Source organism: Arvicanthis niloticus, chromosome 1, assembly GCF_011762505.2.
Source record: "Arvicanthis niloticus isolate mArvNil1 chromosome 1, mArvNil1.pat.X, whole genome shotgun sequence".
NCBI classification, from domain to species: domain Eukaryota; kingdom Metazoa; phylum Chordata; class Mammalia; order Rodentia; family Muridae; genus Arvicanthis; species Arvicanthis niloticus.
This window is the reverse complement of record NC_047658.1, coordinates 77127087-77151108: the sequence shown is the minus strand read 5'-3', so window position 1 is coordinate 77151108 and position 24022 is coordinate 77127087. Positions and strand designations below refer to the sequence as shown.

Genomic DNA, 24022 nt, shown 5'->3' with positions numbered 1-24022 from the left:
CAGTTGTCTTAGTTCGTATACTGGAGACCATTTGATTATTGGCATGATTTTGAAAGGTTAGCTTCAAAATAAAATTGATAAGGTTTACTTAGCATGGTGTAAAAAATACTTTCTTTCCTTTTTACAATTATTTTTTCTTTTATACAATACCTTTTATTTTTACAATTATTTTTTTATACAATATATCCTGACTGCAGTCTCCCCTCCATCCACTCCTCCCAGTCTCCCCCACATCCATTTCTCCACCATTTCCCTTCTGAAAAGAGCAGGCCTCCAGAACTATCAACTATACACTTTTTTTTTTTTTTTTTTTTAGTTTATGAACTTGGGCATCGAATACACTACCTGGAAGTAGTATATTAGATAGGTTAGGCATGTGGACAGATTATCTGTTTTTTTTAAATCCGAATTCTATTACTTATTAGCCATGAGAACATAGTTAAGTCATTCAACTTGTCTCTGAGTAACTGTCTCACCTGTGAAGTGCTGAGTCAGCTGGTTATTGAGCTCAAGCACCTTCCTACCCTCAGAGCATTGCTGCTGTGCTCTGTGGGCTCTATGAGGCCACCTCATCCCACAGATATCCCTCTCATCTCATCATCTCTGATTGACAACTCTTCTTGCCCTGGGGTGTGGCAACTCTTCCGAGGGTAGGACAATCAGGGGGCTTGCCTCATGGGCTTCTCTCTCTCAGACAACACTACTCTATGCTGACAAATGCTAATGTCTGAAAATTACATTTTATACATATTTCCATTTAACTTATTTAAGGAGAGGGGCAAACTAGTCTGTCACTCTACCACCTGTACAAGCAGGAGCCCAAATACTCAAGAGTTTGAAGGCAAGAGAACTGGTTATCTGTGGATATCTTTTTCTATATTGCTTGAGTTTGATTCACATGAGCTAGATCTATAAACACACACATGTCTAGACTTTGCTCTGAAACTATTTTAAGGAGATGGATGTCTGACTGGTTGTACACTGCTGATCCACCACTCAGACTGTGTAGTGGTTTTCTGTAAGTCTAACTATGCTCTAAATATGCACATAATAGACTCGAGGAGTACATTACCACTATGACTTTGATCAGCATGCGTTTAACATTTTTAAAACATTTTTTATTTTATGTGTCTGTGTACTGCCTGCCTGCAGAACCCAAAGAGACTAGAAGAGGGCGATAGATCCCCCTGGAACTAGAGTTACAGATGCCTGTGAGCTGTTATGTGTGTGTTGGAAATGGAACCTGGGTCTTCTGGAAAAGTAGCCAGTGCTCTTAACAACTGAGCAGTCTGTCTGGCCCCTCATGCATTTTAAAATTGATGTCAATTTGTATCATAACTACTGCCAATGCAACTTCCCCTTCTAAGTACACCACTTACCATTTCATGTTCCCAGCCACCCTGTAGCGCTGTCAATGAAAAAAAAAAGTATGACCCAGCTCAAAAGCTTATTTGTCAGACGTTTCAGACACTTTAAAACCCAAAGCAGCCTGAAATTCAGTGAATCAGAATTTGGGTCTAAGAAGAAAGATATTTACCTCTCTTCCTGCTTTAATGTATACTGCCTGAATACAGAAGTTGTATTAGCAGCTATTACAAGAACAGAATCAGACCTCCAAGTCTTCAGAGCAACAAGACTCTAGAACATATGTTAGAATGGAAACATGGAGGGTAATTGTGTCTGATGACAGGGCTCATAAAAAAGGCATGCCTTTTAGTTGAGTAGACATCTTTGACTGAGTAAGTGGCTTTACTGTGGGATGTCTAAAGACATCTTACTATGCCTCAAAAGGAACAACAGACACAAGGAGGCATTTCATCCCTGCCTCCTCGTCACTGTACCCATTCACTGAGTCCTGGTGTCTATTCTTGGCACTTCTTATTATTTTTCTCCTTCCTGTGACAGTTAATATTATAAACCTGATAGAGTCTAGACTCATTGAGAAGACAAACCTCTAGGCACACTTGTCAGGGATTATCTAGATTAAATGAGCTTTTGGTCATGCCTATGAGGAATTATCTTAACTAGGTTAAATGAAGTGGGAAGACCCACCCACCCACTATGGGCAACATTATTTTATGGGCTGGGGTACCAGACCAAATAAAAAGGAGAAAGTTGGGGTTAGTGAGAAGGCTTGGTGGGCAGGGTGCTTGCATCCAAGACTAATGACATGAGTTGGATCTACATGGTAGAAGAGAACCAAGAACTTGTCCTCTGATCTCCATAGGTATGCTGGGCATACAGAAACATGCACATGCTTACATGCGCATACACGCAACAACTTTAAGATTTTAAAATCATTTTAAAAAGAGAAGCTCGCTGGGTACTAGCTCTCATTGTCGTCTGCTTCTTGGCTGTGGATGCAATGTGGTCAGTTAGCTCAAGCTTCTGCTGTGGTGGCTTTCCCATCATAATAGACTGTACCTTGAACTGTGAGCCCCTTAAGTTACCTTTTCCAGGATAGTTTATCACAACCGGAAAAGTAACTGAGAGCCCACTTCCCTTCATGTGTAGAGCCTGTGCCTCCCAGATGCCCCCTGGTAAGATGTACAGCCTGTGACCTCACCCTGGCCTTCTGCCTGTTTCTTAGGACCAATAAATGAAGTTTTCTACATTTCCAAACAAACAACAATATTTAAAAGACTAATATTTCATAACATTAAAATTACACCAAATTCAGCTTCCTACGTCTGTAAGTATAGCATTGGACTGTTCGTGCTGATGTCAAGGCAGCTGCTGACTGTACTGTTGTAAAAGAGACCACGTCACCCACAGAGACTGTGGGTGTTTACTCTTAGGTTTGGTCTTTATAGAAAACTTTTGCTGAGTCCTGATGTACATTCATATTGTAGTGTTCACCTAAAAATGCAAAATCGACATTATACAGCTCCCACCTCAAAACTCTGATTTAAACACCTCCAATGCCTTGTTTTATAAGGGGCTTGGGAAGGCCACAGTCTTGAGCTTGTTATCCAAGACTCTGTACAAACTTGTTCCAACCTTTCCCTCTCTAGCTTCACCCTTCACCATATCCTCTTTCCACCCCAGAGCTTCCAGTATTGTTAATGCAGATCTACGTGTTATTTTAATGCTGCTCTGTTCCAGACTTTAGGGGCTTTGTACGCTGGTCACCAGCTCCACCTGATTTTTCTCCACTTTCCCTGCCCAGAATGACTGCTCACAGGTTTAGTCTGAACTCTTCTCAGTGAGCATTTTTATAAAGAGGCTGACTCTCTTCCACAGACCCATGGCATGTTAGCTGTTATATATCACATGATATTGTAAATCTGCTGAGCTTCCTGAGGTTAGCACTATATTGCTTGCCCCTCTGCTCCTCTTGTATTCAGGACAATAGCTTATATATAGTAGATAAGACATCCTCACATTAACAAATTAATATTGTAATCATACTTTTGATATCTGACACATAACTTTATAACTTTCTCTTGTTCTGTCTTTTAAATCTGTAATGTCAGAAAATGTACCTTGTGATGGAGCTTTGTGAGGATGGAGAACTCAAAGAAGTTCTGGATCAAAAAGGGCACTTTTCAGAGAATGAGACAAGGCTGATAATTCAAAGTCTTGCATCAGCCATCGCATATCTTCATAACAAGGGTAAGAAAAGGACTGTGTTCACCACCATCTCCATACAGGAAGATATCACTGTTGTTTACGTGGGATGGTTCTTAGGACTCATAATCACATTGGTAGAGCTTGGTAATGTAAGAGGAGAACAAGTACATTTCTCACATTGTCCCTCTTAATTGTATTTATGGATGTTTTAATTAGCAACAATGCAGTCATAAAACCACACTGTCCACGAAAAGCAAACAGTCATGACCATTCTTATTTTAGAAGTTTAAAATTGGCTAATACGATCAAAATTAAAGTAGGTAGATCAAAGTGAATTTTCCTAAAATATTTGTATACTAATGTCATTAAAAGTGTATGTGTTCTAGCCTTGTCAAATAGTAGGCTTCAGTATGCCAATGTCATAAAAGTGTATGTGTCTACCCTTGTCAAATAGTAGGCTTCAGTTTTAGAGTAGCTTGGGTTCAAAACAGAAGAAGCAGAAGTTTCCAGCATACACCCTGGTGCCACATGTGCAGGAGACTCACATTATGATCTCCTAAACTGTATATTTTACATTAGGATTTTTACTAGTATTTTTTTTTTTATCCAATTGGTTTTGACAAGTGTATAGTAATACTATCCACTAAGGTATAATTGTCATATGGGATAATTTGCCAATTCTTAAAAAAAAAAAAAAACATTTAAAAAGAAGTCTACTTATTCTAACAGCCTTGCTGTCTCCAGCTGCCACTTTTTTCCATACTCTTCTCCCCTCTCAGGTTCTTAGGTGTGACTTTAGAACATTCCTACTTCACAGATGAGAAAGCACTCATTCCACAGAGGTCAGCAATGGGCTCTGAGATCTCAGTTTCTTCAGCACCTACTGCATTGTGCTCATCCAGAGAGTTACAAACATGAAAGAATTAAGAATCAAGGCCCCTGAACCTCCAGGGTCATAGGCTAGTGGGAGAAGCAGGATGGAGAAGAGCTTGTGCCGCAGTTTCTTAATGGAGAGTTGTGTAAGGTGCAGGAGCACAAGTGTATGTCAGGATTCGATTTGAGGGATATAGACTCAAACAAAAGAGAATGATTGTAGGTGAGAAAAGCTTGCCAAGGCTGAAGACCATGCCTTTGTCAGCTCTCCCTTGTCAGGTGGTACATTCCTCCCCTTCCCCAGTATAATTCTATAAAATCCTAACAGCATTTTTGGCTGAGATTTTAATTATTCCAAAAAGGGTGATAATAATCAAGATAAATATGTGGGGTATTAGGGTGATTTTACTCATCAAGGATAAAACATATGATAAAAATACATTAATTAAAATGGTATGGTATATATAAGTAGAGACTGGTAGAGTAACAGAATCGATGAGTTACAAGACAAAGCCTGGGGATCACATATGAGAACAGTAAGTGATTAGCTGCAATTGTCAGTTCAGGTCTAGTTCAGTTGCATTTTCTAGATATTATACACTTAACTTTCTACAACTTGAGAAATGTTTATTGTAGCTGTGAACTCAGCCAGTTATTTGCAGAGGAATGTTTGATACATTATTTTAATGCACATAGAAATATCACTTCAATTCTGACCTGTTCAGCTAGGTGTTTGTGTTTTAAGATCTGTATTTTTTTATTTTAACCTATGAACAGTCAGAAAATATATGCTGATATTTTAGAAAAACACAATTAATGCACATGTAGACAAGTTGCAATGTGTTAAAATGTCTATGCTGATGGTAACATTATACATAAGCCTTTAGAAACCTAAAGATACAGAAAACCTTCCTGGGCCTGTGGTGTGACCCAGATTGCCTTCACTCTCCCGGGAATATCTACTCCTGTAGATCCCTTTCTGCACTCACCAGGCTAAGACACTAGGTTGGCACAACAGGGACATGCAGAGATGAGAAAATGACTTCTGATAGAGATGCAGAGAAGAAAGTAAAAGCAGAAGAGGAAAGCTTCCCATGGCCTTTCCTCATTTGTCTGCCCTGTTTGTGTCCTCTCGACCCTTCTGTTGCTCACCTTGCTTGTCTTTGTTTTCTTGGTAGATATAGTGCACAGAGATCTAAAGCTGGAAAACATAATGGTGAAAAGCAGCTTTATAGATGATAACAATGAAATGAACTTAAACATAAAGGTAAGAGCCTAGAGATAGTACTAAGTATTTCCTGAAATTGACTGGCAACAAAGTAGCTGCAGACCATCTTAAACACATTTTGGTGACTTTTAAATCTAAACCATTTGTGCTAAGAAGTTAAAGAGTTTACAAAAGAAGTTGTAACTGATGAAAGTAATTTCATGAGCTAAGTGATGCTATCCAATGTGTTTTTCAAAATGCATACTCCTTTGGATAGATCTAAAGCATTAGTTAATAGCAAGCAAACAGATGCTCTGAATTCTAATTAATTTCAAAATTATGTCTGGTAATTTGATGTAAATGTGTTACAGAATTAGAGAAAAACACCTTGGCTGTGCTTTTGATACTAAATTAATGCTACAGTCTGAATTTCTCATTGAAATTTTTCCTGAGTATTAATATTTATGTCTTAACCACAATTAATGTGCCAAGTGTTTATTCTTGAAGATTTTATTCAAACTAAGTGTTCCTTAATGTCGAATAAATGATAGAATACATTATTTATTACTTAGCCCTTTAATAGTGGCTGCTTTCAAAATGTGTGCAAGTGTTAACTTTAGACTCAAATGTGTCTGTAAGTTGCTGTTGCTGAAACTAAATCTGTATGCAGTATAAACAGTCTCAGCAACATTGCTGCTGTCCCTCGGTGAATGCTCTTTCTTGTTCTGCTGTAGACTCCACGCAGGCAGGAATTTCGGCCATTTTATTCCTTGTTAGATTGTGCAGGAGTGCCTGAAACAGAATATGCTCAGTTAACTTTTGGTAAACAAGTGACTCAGTGCTCTCTAAATAATGGAACTTGATCATGAAGGCTTTAATATATTTTGTATTTGTAGACATGTTGTGTGGAGAAATATAGATCTTATATGCCAAACGAGATATTTATGGAAACCTCTGGAATAATTGATTCAAGGCATGCTGATGCACACTTGTATTCCCAGCACATGAGAGGCCAAAACAGGAAGCTTGCTATGAGTTTAAGGCAAACATTGTGAGTTTAGGTCATCTGAGCTACAGAGTGAGACCCTGTGTCAAAGAAAGGAGAGAGAGAAAGAGAGAGAGAGAGAGAGAGAGAGAGAGAGAGAGAGAGAGAGAGAGAGAGAGAGATGAGCAGAATGTAATTTGGCAATCTCATATATTAATTAAGAGCCTTTCCTTATACTTTGTAAGGTACTGACAATTTTGCATTTAGTGTGAACAAAGAACCTGTGCTTTGCTTGTATGATACATAAATGAGCCTATGTTTCTGCTTTGGGTCCAAAGGCATTCCATTTTGAAAGACAACCGAGGATACAAAATGCAAAATATTTAATAACTGAAGGTGTAATTACTGAGCTTTAGAGTGGAGCAGGGGACTGAGTTGCAGCAAAGGCCTTCAGCCCATCTGTGGCCAAGCCATGTTGAAGTGGGCCTTTTTTTCTCCTTGCTAATTTGCTTACTTTTAAATAGTGTAGTAATATTTTAATTAGTATACTCTGACTCACAAAGAAAATAATAATAATGAAAGCCAAGTATTTACTAGTTATACATATTTTATATTTACTAGTTATACATATTAGTGAGTGTTGATAGGATAATTATTTGCATTTAAACAGTGCTTTCAAAGGACCATAACTCTATTAACAGAAAAATTGAGAACACATTCCAAGGCTAGGCTGTATTTTGCAATGAAAGAACTTATAAAAATCTTTATCAAGAAGTTAATAAAAGGCATGAACAGTCAACATCATGAGTTCTCTGTATCAAGTTTCCTCTCCACCCAGAGAGGATGGGCAGAGAGGGCAAGTCAAGTCTTTTATTGGTAATAAAAGGAAAAGACTGTCACCAGGAAGTAGACAGATGTCAGTGGATGACTGAGCCGTGTGTCTGTTTTTAGGTAACTGATTTTGGCTTGGCCGTGCAGAAGCATGGCTCCAGGAGTGAAAGCATGATGCAGACTACATGTGGTACTCCTATCTATATGGGTAAGTGAGGAGATTAAAAAAAGCTAGAACTCCTGAAGGGCTTGGTAGTCCGTGATTCCATCACCTGGGAGGCTGAGACAGGAGGATTGCCATAGGCTCCCCAGTGAGCTCTGATTCATAGACTCACCATGCCAGTGAGACCATGACACTTTCATTATCCTGTTTCTTTCCACCATTTTCTCTCTCATTCTCAATAATTCCCAGTGCTCTCCATCACCAAACTCAGCTGTGCCTTATTATACGCTGTGTGCTCATTTGTATCTTCTGTTCCACGGAACGGTTTTGCTATTTTGTCATGCTGTTGTTGTATCAGTAGTTTATCTGTTTTTATTGCTGAAAAGTATACTTTGTTCATTGCTCTTTTTTTGCCTACTTGATGCATAAAGTTTTTAAATTGTTCTATCTTACAAGGGAAAAGGCTACTTTAGATTCTGTTCATATCCTCCCATTGGCAAAAGACATCTGGTCTGTAGTTGCATGGGGAAAATATATCCAGCACCCTGAGCTTTATGCCTGCTTATTAGTTGTCTACACTGATAACAAGCGAGAGAACAAGAGGGAAGACAGATGGTTGTGGAGCTTTGCTGACTTCCTAAATGGCTCCTTGGCACAGATACTCTGGCTTGTGCCTCCCTGAGGGCCAGGATGACAGTGCAAGTTGAAATGCCCCTGATAATTAAGAAGACTCTGAAAAGTGGAGGCCAGGAGTCCTAGGTCCCTGCTTTGTGGAGCAGCAGTAATGTGCAGCAGCCTGCGTTGAATCTGAACTTGGAATTTGCCTTCTTGATATAAACACAGCCATGGAGCAACTTGCCCTTTGATGGTTCTGTATTTAACGCCTTATGTGCAATTGAAGACTGCAAGGACACACAATAATTGCTAAAAGAGGAATACTGTAAATTTTCAATTATTTGAAGACAAATTGTTCAACTTGTGAACTATTAGAGTTCTCCTGTGTATGTTTTGGCTTCTTTTTGTTGTTTCCATTCCTTTTAATCATAGAGGCTGGGAAAATTAAAATTCCATTTGCTTTTAGTAGTTGTTATAAAAGTGTGTGTGTGTGTGTGTGTGTGTGTGTGGTGTGCATACGTGCATGCAAGTATGCAAGCACATGGCCAGTGTGTTCATGGAGAGACTGGAAGTGTTCTCTTGATAAGCACACAGTTTTTCCATAGCAACTATAAAGCAAAACCCTAAAACTTCATCTTTAAAGCAAGCGCCATGTTGTGAACACCTTTGTTAAGCAGAGAGCGCAGAATTGAGTCCCACATACTTGGTTCCTCATCCTGTGCTGTACTCATTAGTCTTTCGCCCTAGTCTTAGGCAAGTGTGCTTTATATTTCAGTTTTCTTACTTAGAAACGTGGGAAATAATGTATATTCTGTCATTATAGTGCTATGAAATTATAATCATTAACATCAGTATTCTGCTGAAGTGGTTTATAAATCACAGTAATAGCTTTTATTTGAGTTCAGATTTGGACACATTTGCCTTGATTTAAATAATATTTAGCAAAGTTGTGTGTTTCCTTCTTTTTTGGGGAGAGTCTAAGATATTATTGTCTTCTACTATAACTCTACTATCTTTGTAAAAATCAATTATTTCATAGGAATAGAGAACTGCACATTTAGTAAAGCAGTTTCTGCCATTGTCCCATTAGGAGCTAATTGATAGGAGTGAGGAGTTGGTGACATCAGTTGGAAGGCCTGTACATTATTCATTCAGCATCTGCTGTTGGCTCTTTTCTTCCCTCCAGAGGAATAAATTACAAAACACATCAGCACATTTTTCATGCTTTGTGTTTAAGCATTTAAAAGTAATTTATTGTATTATTAATATTATTTTATTTCTGCTTATTTGGCAGCACCAGAGGTCATCAATGCCCATGACTACAGCCAGCAGTGTGACATTTGGAGCATAGGTGTCATAATGTACATTTTGTAAGTAGCTTCCTGAATGCCCAATGTAAATAAAAGTGAAGTCTCTGGCTGTAGATTGACGTAGATTTTAAATTAAAACTAAGCAATCTATTTTTAAAGGAGTCATTTAGAATCCAACCAAGCTGCATCCTGAGTGCCCTCTCACTAGGTCTCAGCATCACCTCCTAAGTATTTGCTTAATTTATACATTCACATTGTTCAGTTTTGCTTTGTACTAATCTACAAATGCAACAGTGTCCCACATGATCTGAGCTAAGCGAAAATCTGTTCTCCCTGGTCTCTTGTTGCAGCTTAGAGCATCATCTGCAGCCCATCAGGACTAGGGAAGTGGGGCCACCTGCCCCTAGAGCTGCTGGCACAGTGGGGACTGGTGCAGTCAGGTAGAGGCTGCTTTAGGATTAAGAGTGTGTTGTGTTTCTCAGTCCCCACAGCATCTTGGAAGCCTCCACAATTCTTGCTTGTCCTTCCCTCTCACTCTCAGGATTCAGTCAAATCCTAGGTGCTGACACGTTTGCCTGTGAAGTGCTCTCACCTGTTCCTGGTGAGAACATCTTCACCTCTCTTCTTCCCTATCTGTTCATCTTTCTGGATGGTTTTCCTGCTTCTGTTCATCCTCCACTTTGTCTGCTGTTCACACGGCTCTCTCAGGGTTGTTTGTCTGTATCAGACTCTTTCTGGACTAAAGCCTTCTGATGATTACTCCTTGCTCTAAAAAGTTATCAGAATATTTGACATGGTGTGACTTAGCAAATCATTTACTACTAACCCTAGCTTGTTTTTCCAGTCTTGGGCTCTGTGTGTGTTTTCATGTACTTACCTTTTTCTGTGATGACTCTCGACTACTCTTTATCACGCACACTCTATGTTGAATGCTGTGTGTGTGTTTGTGTGTGTGTGCATGCACACATGTGCGTGTCATGAGTGCTTACCCTTTTCTTCTTTGAACCTCTCTCCCAGGTGGGCCAAACTCTAAAGCTTTCTATTTTCCTAACTCCTACCTTATTACAGCCAAAATTCATTTATTATGTATAAACTTTCCTGTGTTCCACATAGGATTTAAGGCATCATACAAAATAGCACACACACATACACACACACACACACTCACACACACTCACACTCAATATGGCTGGGATGTTAGTTTAGTTGGTAAAGTGCCTGCCCAGCACACTGGAATTCCTGGTTTGATCTCCAGCATTATATATACCAAGTGTGGTGGTTCATGCCTGCAATTTCAGCTCTAGGGAAGTGGAGGCAGGAGGATCAGAATTTTAAGGTTACCCTTGGCTACATAGTCTGGTCTAGGCTAGGCTGGGCTACATGAGACCCTGTCTCAGTGCAACAATAGCAATACTAATATAGAAATATTTAAACAGTAAGGTTTGCTTGTACGTGTGTAGCTTTGGTAGCACTCATTATGATGCATAAATAACACTTTTAAAAACCAAGTTGCATGATAATATAATATTCTGTCTTATCTGTTTCTTTGTTTTAAGTTCTGTGCAAGTTCAAATTATCCATCTTCTGGCACCATTGCTCATCCTTCTCTGGCATCTGATACAACAGTCAGCCCATATTCAGTGCTTAATACACATGTTAAATTGAATTAAGTGAATTGTCTAAGAGGTGTTCTGAAAAGTTAGTGACCACCGGTCTCGTCTTTCAGTGAATCTGAACACTTTTATGTTGATGCAACATTAGTTTTATGGTTGTGTTGGAGATTTCGCTGTGCACCGTCTCTCCCATATCATATCTAAACACTAACATCAGTGTAGTAACATTTTCACAGTTGTGTGAAATGGAAGACGGTTGGTCCACATGCATCATTGCTTAGACAGCATGAAGTATGAATGGATTCATAAAGCTTTGATCATTGTTTTATGCTGATTAGAATCATGGTGCAAACATCCAGAGTTTCATCTTTAATTAAAATGTAACTATTTAAATAAATCTTTCATACTTTTAAGAGTGTCTACACAATAAAAGTCCATATTAATCTGCGTAATGAATCATTACAAAATCCATATGGTGTTTGCTACTTTTTGAATTTGCTTTTAAGGAAAGCCAAGTGTATTACATACCTTTCATTTTCCCCTCTTTCTTAAATATCTAATTTGAACATTTCTGCTCCAGAGTGTAGCTGCACATCATTGTAAAGGCATCTTCCTTTCTTCACAGAAGATTCTCACTTAGCTCACCAGTGCCTACTCATTAATCTGTTTGAACCCTGTGGCACTATAGATACTTCCCCTCACCCTGAGCGCAGCACATTACCTTCTCCATGAGGGCTATTTCCTTGTTTATCAGTTAACTTGGATTCATTTCTACTTAATTGGACAATGATAACATACATTCTCAAGGTAAAATTAACATAAATAAATACTCTTTATGGTTCCTGCCCTCTGCTGTCCTGATTCCTATGAATGCAACAGAAAATAATAGAAAGCTTTAAGAGGCATTTTTCATGTCATGGCTTCCCTTTTCTGGATGTGCTAGGAAATTGCTGTCATAAAGTTCCATATGCTGCTGATTGACCAACCATTAGATACATTTTGCGTAAATAAAATTGCAAAGGACAGGAAAAAGTGGAAAATTTAAAATGTAGCCCTTAAGCTATAGTTGCATGCAGAAGCCACTAAGAAATTGGGAGCCATGCATATCACTGCTTGATAACAGGCTCAATGAGCTGAGCCTTCGCTGGCCTGTACTTGTTATAATAGATAGTAATTGTCCACACAGCCATTTCCCTGGTTATTTTCTTCTTGTGTCCTATGGCCTTTAAAATTTCATTTTAAGACTAAGCAATAATAAAGGAAGTAAGAAGAAAGAAGTGTCAGAATGAGCTTGAGAAATAAAAAGTATAAAAGTAAGAATTTGTACACCAGCTTGACAACTACTGATCTGCCACCAAGAAGCTCTTGCAGGAAGAGGCTCTCTGCCCCAGCCTAAGGCCCTCACTGCTGGGAAAGTGCCTTCATTTTCACTGTCATGAAAAATACTGAAATTTAGCTTGGTCAGAAAATGTTCACAATTGGATATTTTAGAATAAAGCTTAGAAAATACAACTGAATAAAGTTAATGAAAACATGAAGTGTAAAAGACTCAGATGTTCTTAGACTGGGAATGGAGCACACCTTGGCAGGTGTTATAGAGGAATGAATGCCCTTTGGTTTTTAGTGAAGGTGGAAGGGATGTGCCTGGGGGTTGAGTCCTTGACAGGCAGCATGGCTTTTGCTGTGTCACCTCCTGCTGGGGTGTCCCTGGGCATAGCTGTTGTTTGTCTTTAGGGTTGTCCTTAGATGATGATGATGATTATGGTAACTGAGAACAGATTCTGAGGCGCTGAACTCAATTCAGAAGTTACTGTTACAGTTCTGGCCTAGATCTGCTAATGGAATCAGCTTGGTTGACTTCCCCCAAGCTCTGTTTAAAAGAAGTTAGCAGATCCTGTGTTACAGATGCAGACGGGCCTTGCTTGCGTCAACCAGAGTGCTTGGGTTGTACTGGCACTGACCTTGTGGTTACTCAGCATCCACCTTCTCTTACTATGATTTTCTCCTGACGTTCTTCTTCTGAATACTACTGCTGAAGACTTGTGCCTGTTTTAATCCCTTTCAGCTTTGGCTCAGAACCTGCAGAATTTTCCAGGGTTATTCTTTTATTGTTACCATTACTAACATTTGATATAGTGTTTACCACAGACAAAACTCTTGCCTGGCCATCAAACTCTGATGAGTTTTGGCAGTCTCTGATAACCCATGTGCTTCCATAACCCGGTGTACAGTATGGACTTTAAGTGGCCATTTCTCCTTTCTCATGCCACTGTTACTGTGCATTCACCTTCTCACGCCTTCCTGCCCTGTAAACCCCTTAATTCTAGTATCTCCCCAACCTGCGGAAACCTTGGGGCATTTGCAGAGTTGAGGCCTCAGTGCATAGGCCTGTACTTTCTCTACTGTGCCATTTCTCTCATCATTGAGAGGAGACCAGCTCTGAGCCTGGGTGGTACCATTTCTTCTACTTTCAGAGAGCAAGTCCTCTCTCCTTCCCATCTGTTACTTACCTACAAAGCATCACTGCTCCAAGTCCTATAGAAAGTTGATTTGGGATAGTCTTACATTGAAAACGTTTGAACGAGATGACTGCTTTTGTTTAGACTGTGTGGAGAGCCACCCTTCATGGCAAATTCAGAAGAAAAGCTCTTTGAATTAATAAAGAAGGGAGAGCTACAATTTGAAGATCCAGTCTGGGATTCTGTAAGTGATTCTGGTGAGTATGGACTTGTTTTTATTTACCAAAGCAAACAATTAATATAAAGAAATTATTCACTAATAAAACTGTTGCAAGTGTCTGGTTAGTCATAAATCTACTTTAAGCAATATTTGCTTGTGGAAATAGTGATATCTTCACTTGTGATTATCTATGGTCAAAACTTCCAGAAAACAAAATAAAACTTAACTGAACTAAAATATCAATTAAAATCTTAAAGGGGAAACTTGCAGTTTTGAGCCCAATTTTCACTATAGATCATTTATCCAGGTTATCCAGCAATAAAAGCTATTCAACCTTATTTATCTGGCCTGTGTGTTAATACTTGGTATGCTTTGTATTATGAAATCATAACCTAAGTAAGTAGGAAAATGTATAATTTTTGTTTTGCCTTGTTTTTGTTAGTTGTTTTGTAGTATCTCTCTCTCTGAGTTGTCTCAATTTTTTGGCTCATCTCAAAGTTTTGGATTCAAACAATCCTCCTGTCTCAGCCTCTTAAGTAGCTGGGGCTACCAGCCTTTGTCACCATGACCAGCTGATGTGTGTAAATTAACTTAGGTTAAGTGAAATAAGATTTAAAATTTTTCTCCCCTTTATTTGCAGCAAAAAATGCTTTGAAACAACTCATGAAAGTAGATCCTGCTCACAGAATCACAGCTAAGGAACTTCTAGATAACCAATGGTTGACAGTAAGTTATGACACACTTTTTTTTTTACAACTTTTTTTTCTGACATCACTCATTTTACACGGTCTTATAGTCTTAAAACCGTCAATTAGCTCCATCTTCTGACAAGTTTAAAAGGAGTAGTGAGTCTTGACACATTTCTGAAATGGGCATTTCCAAATGGTGATGACTGTCACCACAGTTGCTTATATGTATTTATAGAGATTCAAATGAACTTTACTTGTTCTTTGTCATGGATGCTTCATGTCCAGTAGAACGGAACTGAGAAATCTTACGAAATCGATGCAGAGTGAAGTAGATGGGACAGGTTCAGATGTAAAGCTCTAGAACCAGTTAGAGTTCACTCAGTTCTCTGGGTACCGAGAGTCTTTGGGGGACCTTGGAAAACATGTCTCCAAATGTTCTTTATTACCTGGGCTGAAATATTTAGTCTTTATTTGCATGTTGCACCATTAGACTACAAACCTTGGGTGTAGACATTTTGGCTAGAACTCAGTGAGACTGTTATTGAATCTTTAGCTGGAAACATTGCTATCTAGTTGTGTGTCTTTATTTCCCAGCTTTCTATGTTAGTCACCATTGTCATCCAATGAGATGTGAAGGAAGTATACAGTCTCTAAGTGAAGCAGGCAAGGCATTCTCCCAGCCTTTTCTCTTTCCTGGTGACTCGAAATGTGATGGCTGGTGATTGAGTAGTCATGCTAGACTACAAACCGGGGCTGATAAACAACAGTAACATACAGGGCCCCAGGGCTTGTAGTTCACAAAGTCACATTCCAGACTTTGATATTTTAGCAGAAAGCAAATTATTATTATTTTTTTATCTTTAGGATACTTTGAAATATGCAAGCAAGCCTAATCCCACTTATTACAATTATCAAAATGCAATGAATTACTTCATACTGAGTGATTTCTTTTCAGTGAACAATCACTAAGTCAATAGGTCCATAGAGATCTCAAGAAAAGTCTGAGACTTGATACTAGAAGTTACTAGTGCTATGTGAGATAGTTATTGACAATATTCACTAAAAATTAAGTATATAATCAGCTAGGTACTACTTTAGGCACCAAGGACACAAATGCAATTATATTTGAACTGAAAATTATTGTGTAGTTATATTCTTAAAAGTCATTCTAGCCATGAGGTGGGCAATTATTTAGAGACAGAGAATTTGGTAAATATTGAGGAACCATTTCTAAGAGGTGGTAGCAGTCTAAAAAGCATAGCAATAACAGAAACAAAGAAAAATACATGTGAGACACAGGCTTTAGAAATATGAATGAAAGGTCTGTGGATGTAGCTCAGGAGTAAGTAGGGTATGCACAGTGTGACAAAACCCCGGGTTTGATCTTGAACACTGAAGAAAAAAAGAGAAAGAGAGTTGGAGGAGCTGGGGAAATGTGAACCATGGAGTATATTGATGAATTATATGAATAATAAGGCTATGTGAGGAAAAATGAATGAAATCTACAGTTTGCTCTAACAGCTGGTAGAACAGTGGTTTCATTTATTGAGATACAGACAGCTATGGAGGAGTCAATTCTTCCCGTGGGACATGGATGGTGAGTCAAGACCTCTGAATTAGGCATGATAATGCTGAAACAATATGTGATAGGCAAGTAGACATGTCAAATAGAAGAGTAGATATAGATCTGGAACTGGGTTATAAATGGGAAAATCATGAGTACGTAGATGACACGTAAAACCACTGGGCTAAAGAGATAAGTTCGGAAACGAGCAAAGACAGAAGAGGCCCAGATATGTTTAGGTATCATAAATATATTGTGGTATCAGTTTTTAAATTCTCTAATTTTCCTTTGACAAATTTGAGTCATTTCTTTGAATAACAGTTCTTTTTTTTTTTTTTTTAAGGCTAAAACCTAGTTTTCAATCAAGAGTGTATTATATCTGCCCTCTTCTGTAACTATTTTGATCTCTTCTGGGATTCTGTGCTGTAATTATTTCTGGCCTAAAGTAATTGTGCAAATGAGTTAGCTGTGAGATCATTGTAAAAATTACGGAGTAGATTTGTGGAACAGGAAAATAAAAAGTTGTAAAACAGATGGTATGCCTTAGAATTTATCTCCTCCCGGCATCACACAACATTCGGGTTTGGCCATTTAATTATTTGTTTTCTAATTAGTACAGCTTTATTTCTGGCTTTGGTCATTTTTCCAGAAGTCTCCATTTTCAAGCCTCTAACATTTGTCTCTCTGAAGTCTTTGCCAAATGGATAAAAAGTGACAGATAATGTGTACTATATTGGACTCTCTTAAGTTCAGTGTATGAAATTTAGAATGCTGGCATTTTACAAACTTCTGAAAGGCGTGACTCGTTTCTTCCTAACACTTGAAGTCTTCCTTCCTGCAATTCATGTTCCTCTGTTTGAAATAGTCTAAAGAGGGGAAGATGGTGCCCTAGAGCCTCACTGCTTCATATCAGAGCCTGTTTTTCTCAATATCTAATGCTTGGTAACATTTTCTTTTCAAAGAGCTTTATTGGACAAAAAGCATCTGTAGTTTAGCCTATGTATTGTGCATTTTGAAGCATGGTTCATAGCTTAAAAGTATTCCAAGAAAAAGAATTATTTTTCTATATACATTTAAGTGAGCAGAATTTCAAATAAACTTGAAGGGCCACCCTGGTTTCAAAAGCTGACTGGTAGATGTGAAGAAAAGCAGCTGAGATGGCTGCTTCAGCAGGGCAGGGTTGGAAGAGCCCTCCTCTGGCTGTCAGTACATGGTTATTTTCTGTGTTAGCTGCTTCACCCTTCCTCTTTCCCATCAGCATCGGATCAGGGATGGACATTTCTCACTAGATCATTTCAGTGGCCTCTCATTTTCTTCAAATCCCTAGGTCACAGGTTAACACCAAGAATTTACATTTTAAAAACATATGTTTGAGGAATTTCTTCTGGCTGCTTACATTTTTAAACCACTGGTATACGTTAGTAGAATTATTTTTCTTCTGTGGCTTGTAAAAAAATAACTTCCAGTTCCAAGCTTTATTAGAGTTTTTCAAACTTAGGTAAATCCTTCAACATGTTTTTAATACATGCTGCTAGGACCCAGATCCCCTGGCAGCCCCTCCCTCTCCTAGGAACTAAGCCCCACTCCCCTATAGCTCTGTAGAATACAGAGTTGGTAAGAGAGGATGCTGTGTTGTGGCCTTGCACTCTCTCCCTCTTGCAGCTCTAGGACACATTTGTGGTTCTACCTAGTCCTGCCTCTTTGTCTGCCCTGGACTTATAGGCCAGGCCAGCCTAGATCATGTGGTATGAAGCTTGCCCACCCATCTATCCATGAATCAGAAACTCCCTTTGTTCTTTGGAACTGAAGGATGTGTCTGTCCCTTAAGAGCCCCTGCCACATGACATGCGGTATGTTTTCTGCTCCTCTTGGAATTTGAAGAGAAGACTGTGTTTTCAAGGCCTCATCATGCTGCCTATGGCCAGATGCTCTGTCTTGTCTGATGCTCTCCCACTCTAAACTGGATCATGGCTGTCAATGGTTGTGAGGCCTTCTCTCTCACAAAAGTTTATCCTCATAGGTCATTTATTATGTGTTAGCTCCTTACTACAAACTTGCAATTCTTTCTTTACTAATTAATACCCACCATCTTTCTAGACCCTGTGCTAGATAATAAAATGTATTAAATACATAAAAGGCGTGGTCTCTGACATAAGGAACTTACAATGTAGTAAAAAAAAAAAAAAAGAAAGAAAGAAAAGAAAAGAAGAGAAAAGAAGAAAGGCCATATACAACATGCAATGCCAGGAGGAAGACACAGGGGATTTCTAAGTGCTCAGAGGTAAAGGGGCAGGTGTTAGGAAGCCAGGAAGTTCAGTCTGACAGGCAGATAAGATGCTGAAAGAAATGGGTGGGAAAGGAAACCAAGGAGGAAAAGATAGCTGTGAAGGGATTAAATCCCTGGTGGAAGGGTTTCCTTCATTCTACAGGGAAGAACAATTGTGGGTGAGATCGACTTGCAAGGTGACTTATTTTAAATGAGTCAACATCCATTTATATATATTGACCCATATCTTAACAAGTATCACTTGATTTTACATCTTCAGGCACTGTCAGGAAACAAAGACGAACCACATACTTTCTCCCACAAGCCATTTCCCAGGGGCTGAAGTGTGCACTTTGTTCTGTGGCCACACTCTGCAGAGGCTCTGGTGACCATGGTTCGGTGACTGTACCAGTCATTGTGTAAACAGGGCCTTTGTTCATTAATTTACAAATTGTTATTCACGTTCTAGCCATTAGCTTCTGACCTTTAGCCTGAATAGACATACCTGTAGGAGGATGGAAATGTTATGCTGCCTAACTAATTATGGGCTATTTTTTCCCTTCTATATAGTTTCATCCTAAACATTGTAAAATTCCTTCTGCCATTCTACTACATAGTTTCTTTTGAATTTTAAGTGACCTTATCCATATATGTGCATGCATATATGGATATGTTGTTGTATCCCTAATTAATGAATCTTTCAATAAAATCATGTTAGGAAAAGGCTCAAGAGCTATGATTTAGTCAATATTCAGTTATTGATACCTACTCAAAAAGTAAACATATTTATTGAACAACTGCTATGTACTGAGGGGGACCAGGGAGCTAGTCTGGTATAGTCTGCCTGTGGGTTCCCCACAGTCTAGTAAAGGATTTAAAGCAAAACACAGGCCGATACTGTAAGGAAGAATCACACATCCTATTGTTCGGTGGTAGTATGCAATTGGGGAATTACTGGGATAATATTTTAAGTTTATCAAAAGAAAAATATTTTAAACCTAAAATTTTATATCCATTTAAATGGTCATTGACATGAATAAAAATAATGAAAGTATTTTTAAATATACACGATCTCAGAGAGTCCAGTACAGAGGCCTACATTTAACACAATTGATGGAAATGTTAGAAGAAGCTGGCTGCACATGAGTCTTTATATACCTGGTGTAAGGGTTATTGGCATCTTAAACAAAACAAGAAACAATACCAGAAAAGAAAATATGTTCATAATAACCTAGAATTATCTGAACATTAGAAACACTGGGGAGGGAGGAAGAACATGGACTCTTGCAAAGATAAAAAAGGAGACTAATATATATCAAAGTTGAAAGTACTGAAAGATTTAAAAAAGATATATCTTCATCTATCTAATATATATCTTTATTTAATCTTTTACTCTATATATTATTATAATATATATACATAATATATATGGTAGAACAATTGAAATAGTCTATTCAGATGGTACAAACATGTCCAAATTTAGAAATAATTATAAATAATTTGATTTAGATGCCCATTTAAAGATATATTACAAAACTAAATTTAAAAAATCTAGTTATGTATAACAAACACATTTTTAAAAAACTCTTATTAAATTTGTTCTTTGACTATTCCATACATGTGCTCTAATTCCCTGAACTTAAAATGTCAGGGGAAAAACACTGCAATTGAGTAAACCAAGATAAAATTATTTGGAAAGTAAGACTGAGAGTGGAGCTGAGCCAAGCAGGATGCAAAGGCAGAGCAGACTGGCAGGGGCAGTCTTTTAAAGGATAAGCAAATAGGTAAAATGTTAAGAAATTTTTGATTTAGATATTTTGTTTTATGTGTATGAGAATTTTTCCTGCATGTATGTCTGTGTGCCCACAACCCTCTGTAACTCTAGTTCTGGGGGATATGACACCATCTTCTGGCTTCCTGGAGCATCGTGTGCATGTGGTGTACATATATATATATATACAAGCCAGGAAACACTTACATGCATGCATGAGATAAAAATGAATAAATCTTTAATGCAAAGTCTTTTTCTCATAGATTTGTATTACAGTTCTCTATGTATTCTGAATATAAGTCCTTTGTCCTTTATATATAAGCACATACATAAATGCATATATATGTGTATTTTTTCCTCCTAGTCTATAATGTATCTTTTCCAATTTTTAATACTGTCTTTGGTGAACAGTTACAACTTTGGTAAAAATTCCATGTATTATTTTTTCTTGTATACTTAATAGTCTCTGTGTCCTGACCAATATTTTTTTTTACCTACCTCAAGGTCATGAAGATGATGTCCTAAGTCTCCCTCAGAAGGTTTTCTAGGTTTAGCTTCACATTTCTATTTTTGCTATATTATGAGGTTCTTTTTACATATATTGTAATGTAGAAATCAAGGTTCATGATTCATACCCCCAGGATAGGATATCCAATGGTCTTGGCAACATCATTTTGAATGAAAAAAAAAAAAAAAAAAAAAAACGGAGGGGGAGTCTGATGCTCATTGTATCAAGTTAAAACAGCTGAAAAAAACATTCCATCTTGAATACACACAGGCATGGTTAAAATATAAACAAGACAAGAAGGAAGTGGCAGTCCCCTCAGGAAGACAGGGTGGAGGAGAACCAAGCAGATGGATGCAGTTTAGTATCCACTTCACCTTGTATAGACACACCTCGGAATGCAGTATATTATGGGTGAGCGAATAAGGGAAAGTAAACCTTTAGATGTACTAATGATGAAAATACATTTTGAGCAACAAAAGTATAAATACAGTTCCAGTGTACCCAAACCCCAAGGAAAGGTACTTAGAACCATATAATAAAATAAATCACAAAATGATATTGAATTCTCTACCTTCGAATAATTTAATTATGTCTTTCTTTATTTTTTTGAGGGAAGAAAAGACCCAAAGCTTTTCACTCCTAAAAGATTTTCCACCAAATCATTAGGTTAATTTGCTTCCTAAACACCAACACAGAAAATTTGAATTGTCTTTGGTACTACAGATGTATATAAATAAATTGAAGATGGATGTGAACTATGCCTTCTTTTTCTTGTGAAGTGGAAGAGGCTGACTTAAGGGGAAAAACATCGGGAAGATTACTACAAACCCATGCTCAAGCAGATTGAGGGTCTGAAACTGATTCCTTAAGCCATCTCTGCACACATGTTCCTTGAAAAGCTTCCTGTACAGCCAGGTGTGTGCACACCCCAGTTTGAAGAGTGTTGGTTTGAAATATATTGGGTTTGCAGGTTCGGCTTTACCTCTAACTAGAAATTCTCCGCTGGCAGTTGGAGATGTGCCTCTGTAATACAGTCATTTCCCAGGCTCCTTCCTCCTGAAGACTAGGGGTACTGACATTAGCCTCATTCATTTATTTGAAGCTACACTTGTGAGAAATCAATGGGTCAACTGTTTTCAACCTGAAGTGGCTGCTTACATTAGGGCCACTGTTACCATCCAGGCCATCAGAGTAATTGTAATTGATCATTCCATCTTGGTGTGGCTCTCTACACTGCACACATGCTTTGTCCAGCTGCTTACAAGGCTCGTGAGTCATATGAAGTCTATGGGATTGCCCATGGTACATGGGTCACCATTTAAATGTAAATGGTGAACAAACCAGGAAAATACTGTTCTACTCCCTTTCAGTACAGATAATTATCATTAAGTATCCTACATGTGCTTTTTATGCAGTTTTATGTGTACACATTACAAAAATAGGTTCATATCCTGTTAACTGCTCTTTTTCATTTAATATATATTGGGAAGATTTCCAAGTTAAGAAAAAAGTGTGATATTGTGTCCTAAATTATGAATGTCCTACTTGTAAATTTCTCCCTTTGAATATGGAATATATAAATTATTTCAGATCTTTCTTGTTACAATCAGTGGCTCAACAAATGTTCTCATAAATAACATATCTATAGAATAAATTCTGAATGATAAGATTACTGGTCAGAGAGACTGCATTACACATTTTGATAGGTTACTGATAATTTGCCTGCCACAAGAAGGAAATGAATAAGACTCCTTGGGTCTAGAGAGAGTACTCAGCACTTAAGAGTGCTCATTCAGCTTTTGCAGAGGACCACGGCTTAGTTCCCAGCACCCACATGGGGCAGCTCACAGCCACTTGTAACTCCAGCTCCAGGAACTTCAGTAACATCTCCTGTACATTGCTGGACTCTGGAAACCTGCACAGACACACACATACACACACACACACACACCACACACACACACACATGTTCACACACGTATACACACAAACACACACACATGTATACACATGTACTCATACAAAACATGCACATATGCACATGTGCACATGCACACACATGCACACATGTACACATGTGTACACACATACACACCTAAAAATAAATCTTTAAAGAAAAAAAATAAAATTTGACTAATCCATCGTCATAAATGCAGGTTATTATCACATTTTAATTTATTCACATTGTTATGTAAAAAATCAGCATCTCATTATTTGGATTGGGCTTTATTAATTTTGTAAAGTTGAGTATTCTTTTAGATGTTTTTTAATAAAGTCCTCTCCCTTTTTGTGCTGAAAAATTTATTCCTGGTAATATCACCAATGCACGCATCTTACCTAGCTGTTTACAAAAGTAGGAACTGATGATAAGCTAAAGTTCTACAGTTTTCTCCAGCTTTACCATTTTATTTTTCTAGCATATACTTTATGAAAAAATATTTGTTAAACATGTATTATTTACAGAACAATGACACTCTTTGAAAGTCACACTTTATTAGATGAGGAAATACCATTAACTCTCCATTTGTGAGGCTGTTTAGCATTTGAGAAAGAAATTTCATCAAGTACTTGGGCTACTTAAACAGAATTAGTGTCTTAGTATTAAACCATTGCTTCTCCATGAGTACACACCTCTCCATAATTTTTCCAAACTAAAATGTATTAGCCTCAACTACCTATTGGTTATACAAGTGAAAATGTTGTAACTAAAAAGGTCTCTACTTGGGACAGCCTCCAGTTAAATGGTCACTCCTGCCTCAGAAGATGTCAGTGTCTGACCTACATTCAGCCATCAAAGGAAGTACAGAGGCTAGCATTCTTGCGCTGAGATGACATGCAATCTAGTGCCTGATGGAAGTTCCAGCTCATCTTTGTTTTTTCCTTAATTGGTTTGTTCATTTATCATTTCTATTGGGCTGAAAGTCTCATAGCTATGGTCCATTACTTATTGGTTAGCCCAAGTACTTGATGAAATTTCTTTCTCAAATGCTAACAAGCAGGAAGGCGGGGCATAGCATGTGAGTGGTCTTTAGACACAGACAGTGTGGACTCCACTTCCAGGTGTCTAAGCCTGCTAGCACAAATGAGCACCGGAAGCAAAGAGTCAGCTTTCCAAGTGGTAGAGTGTTTGTGATGATGGGTCTACTTTCAATCCCTTTCTCTTCATTGTCATATTTTTGTATTAAGACATAGGGCAATTTCTTTGAGCACAAAGATGTTTTAACCAATTATGTTAGCCATGGAGCTCTTGGATATACGTGTAGGCAATCCCAACACTTGAAGGCTTGCTAGAATATGGAATAAGAGAATGTAGGCAAGCCTTACTGTACATGATAACACAGGAGTATAGAATGACAGCACAGAGTGAAAGTCTTC

The 24022-nt window shown here is 38.1% G+C and overlaps 1 protein-coding gene across 2 annotated transcripts in view; it reads left to right on the top strand.

Annotated features, from left to right (window-relative positions):
• The window catches only part of Stk33 (serine/threonine kinase 33), a 151958-nt gene that overhangs the window by 95031 nt on the left and 32905 nt on the right, over positions 1-24022 (top strand). For both annotated transcript variants that reach the window (XM_076940598.1, XM_034521583.2), the window contains exons 6-11: positions 3477-3615; positions 5625-5713; positions 7590-7677; positions 9542-9617; positions 13774-13886; positions 14490-14575. In XM_076940598.1, the coding sequence (XP_076796713.1) occupies positions 3477-3615; positions 5625-5713; positions 7590-7677; positions 9542-9617; positions 13774-13886; positions 14490-14575 (591 nt within the window). The remainder of the gene's footprint in view (positions 1-3476; positions 3616-5624; positions 5714-7589; positions 7678-9541; positions 9618-13773; positions 13887-14489; positions 14576-24022) is intronic.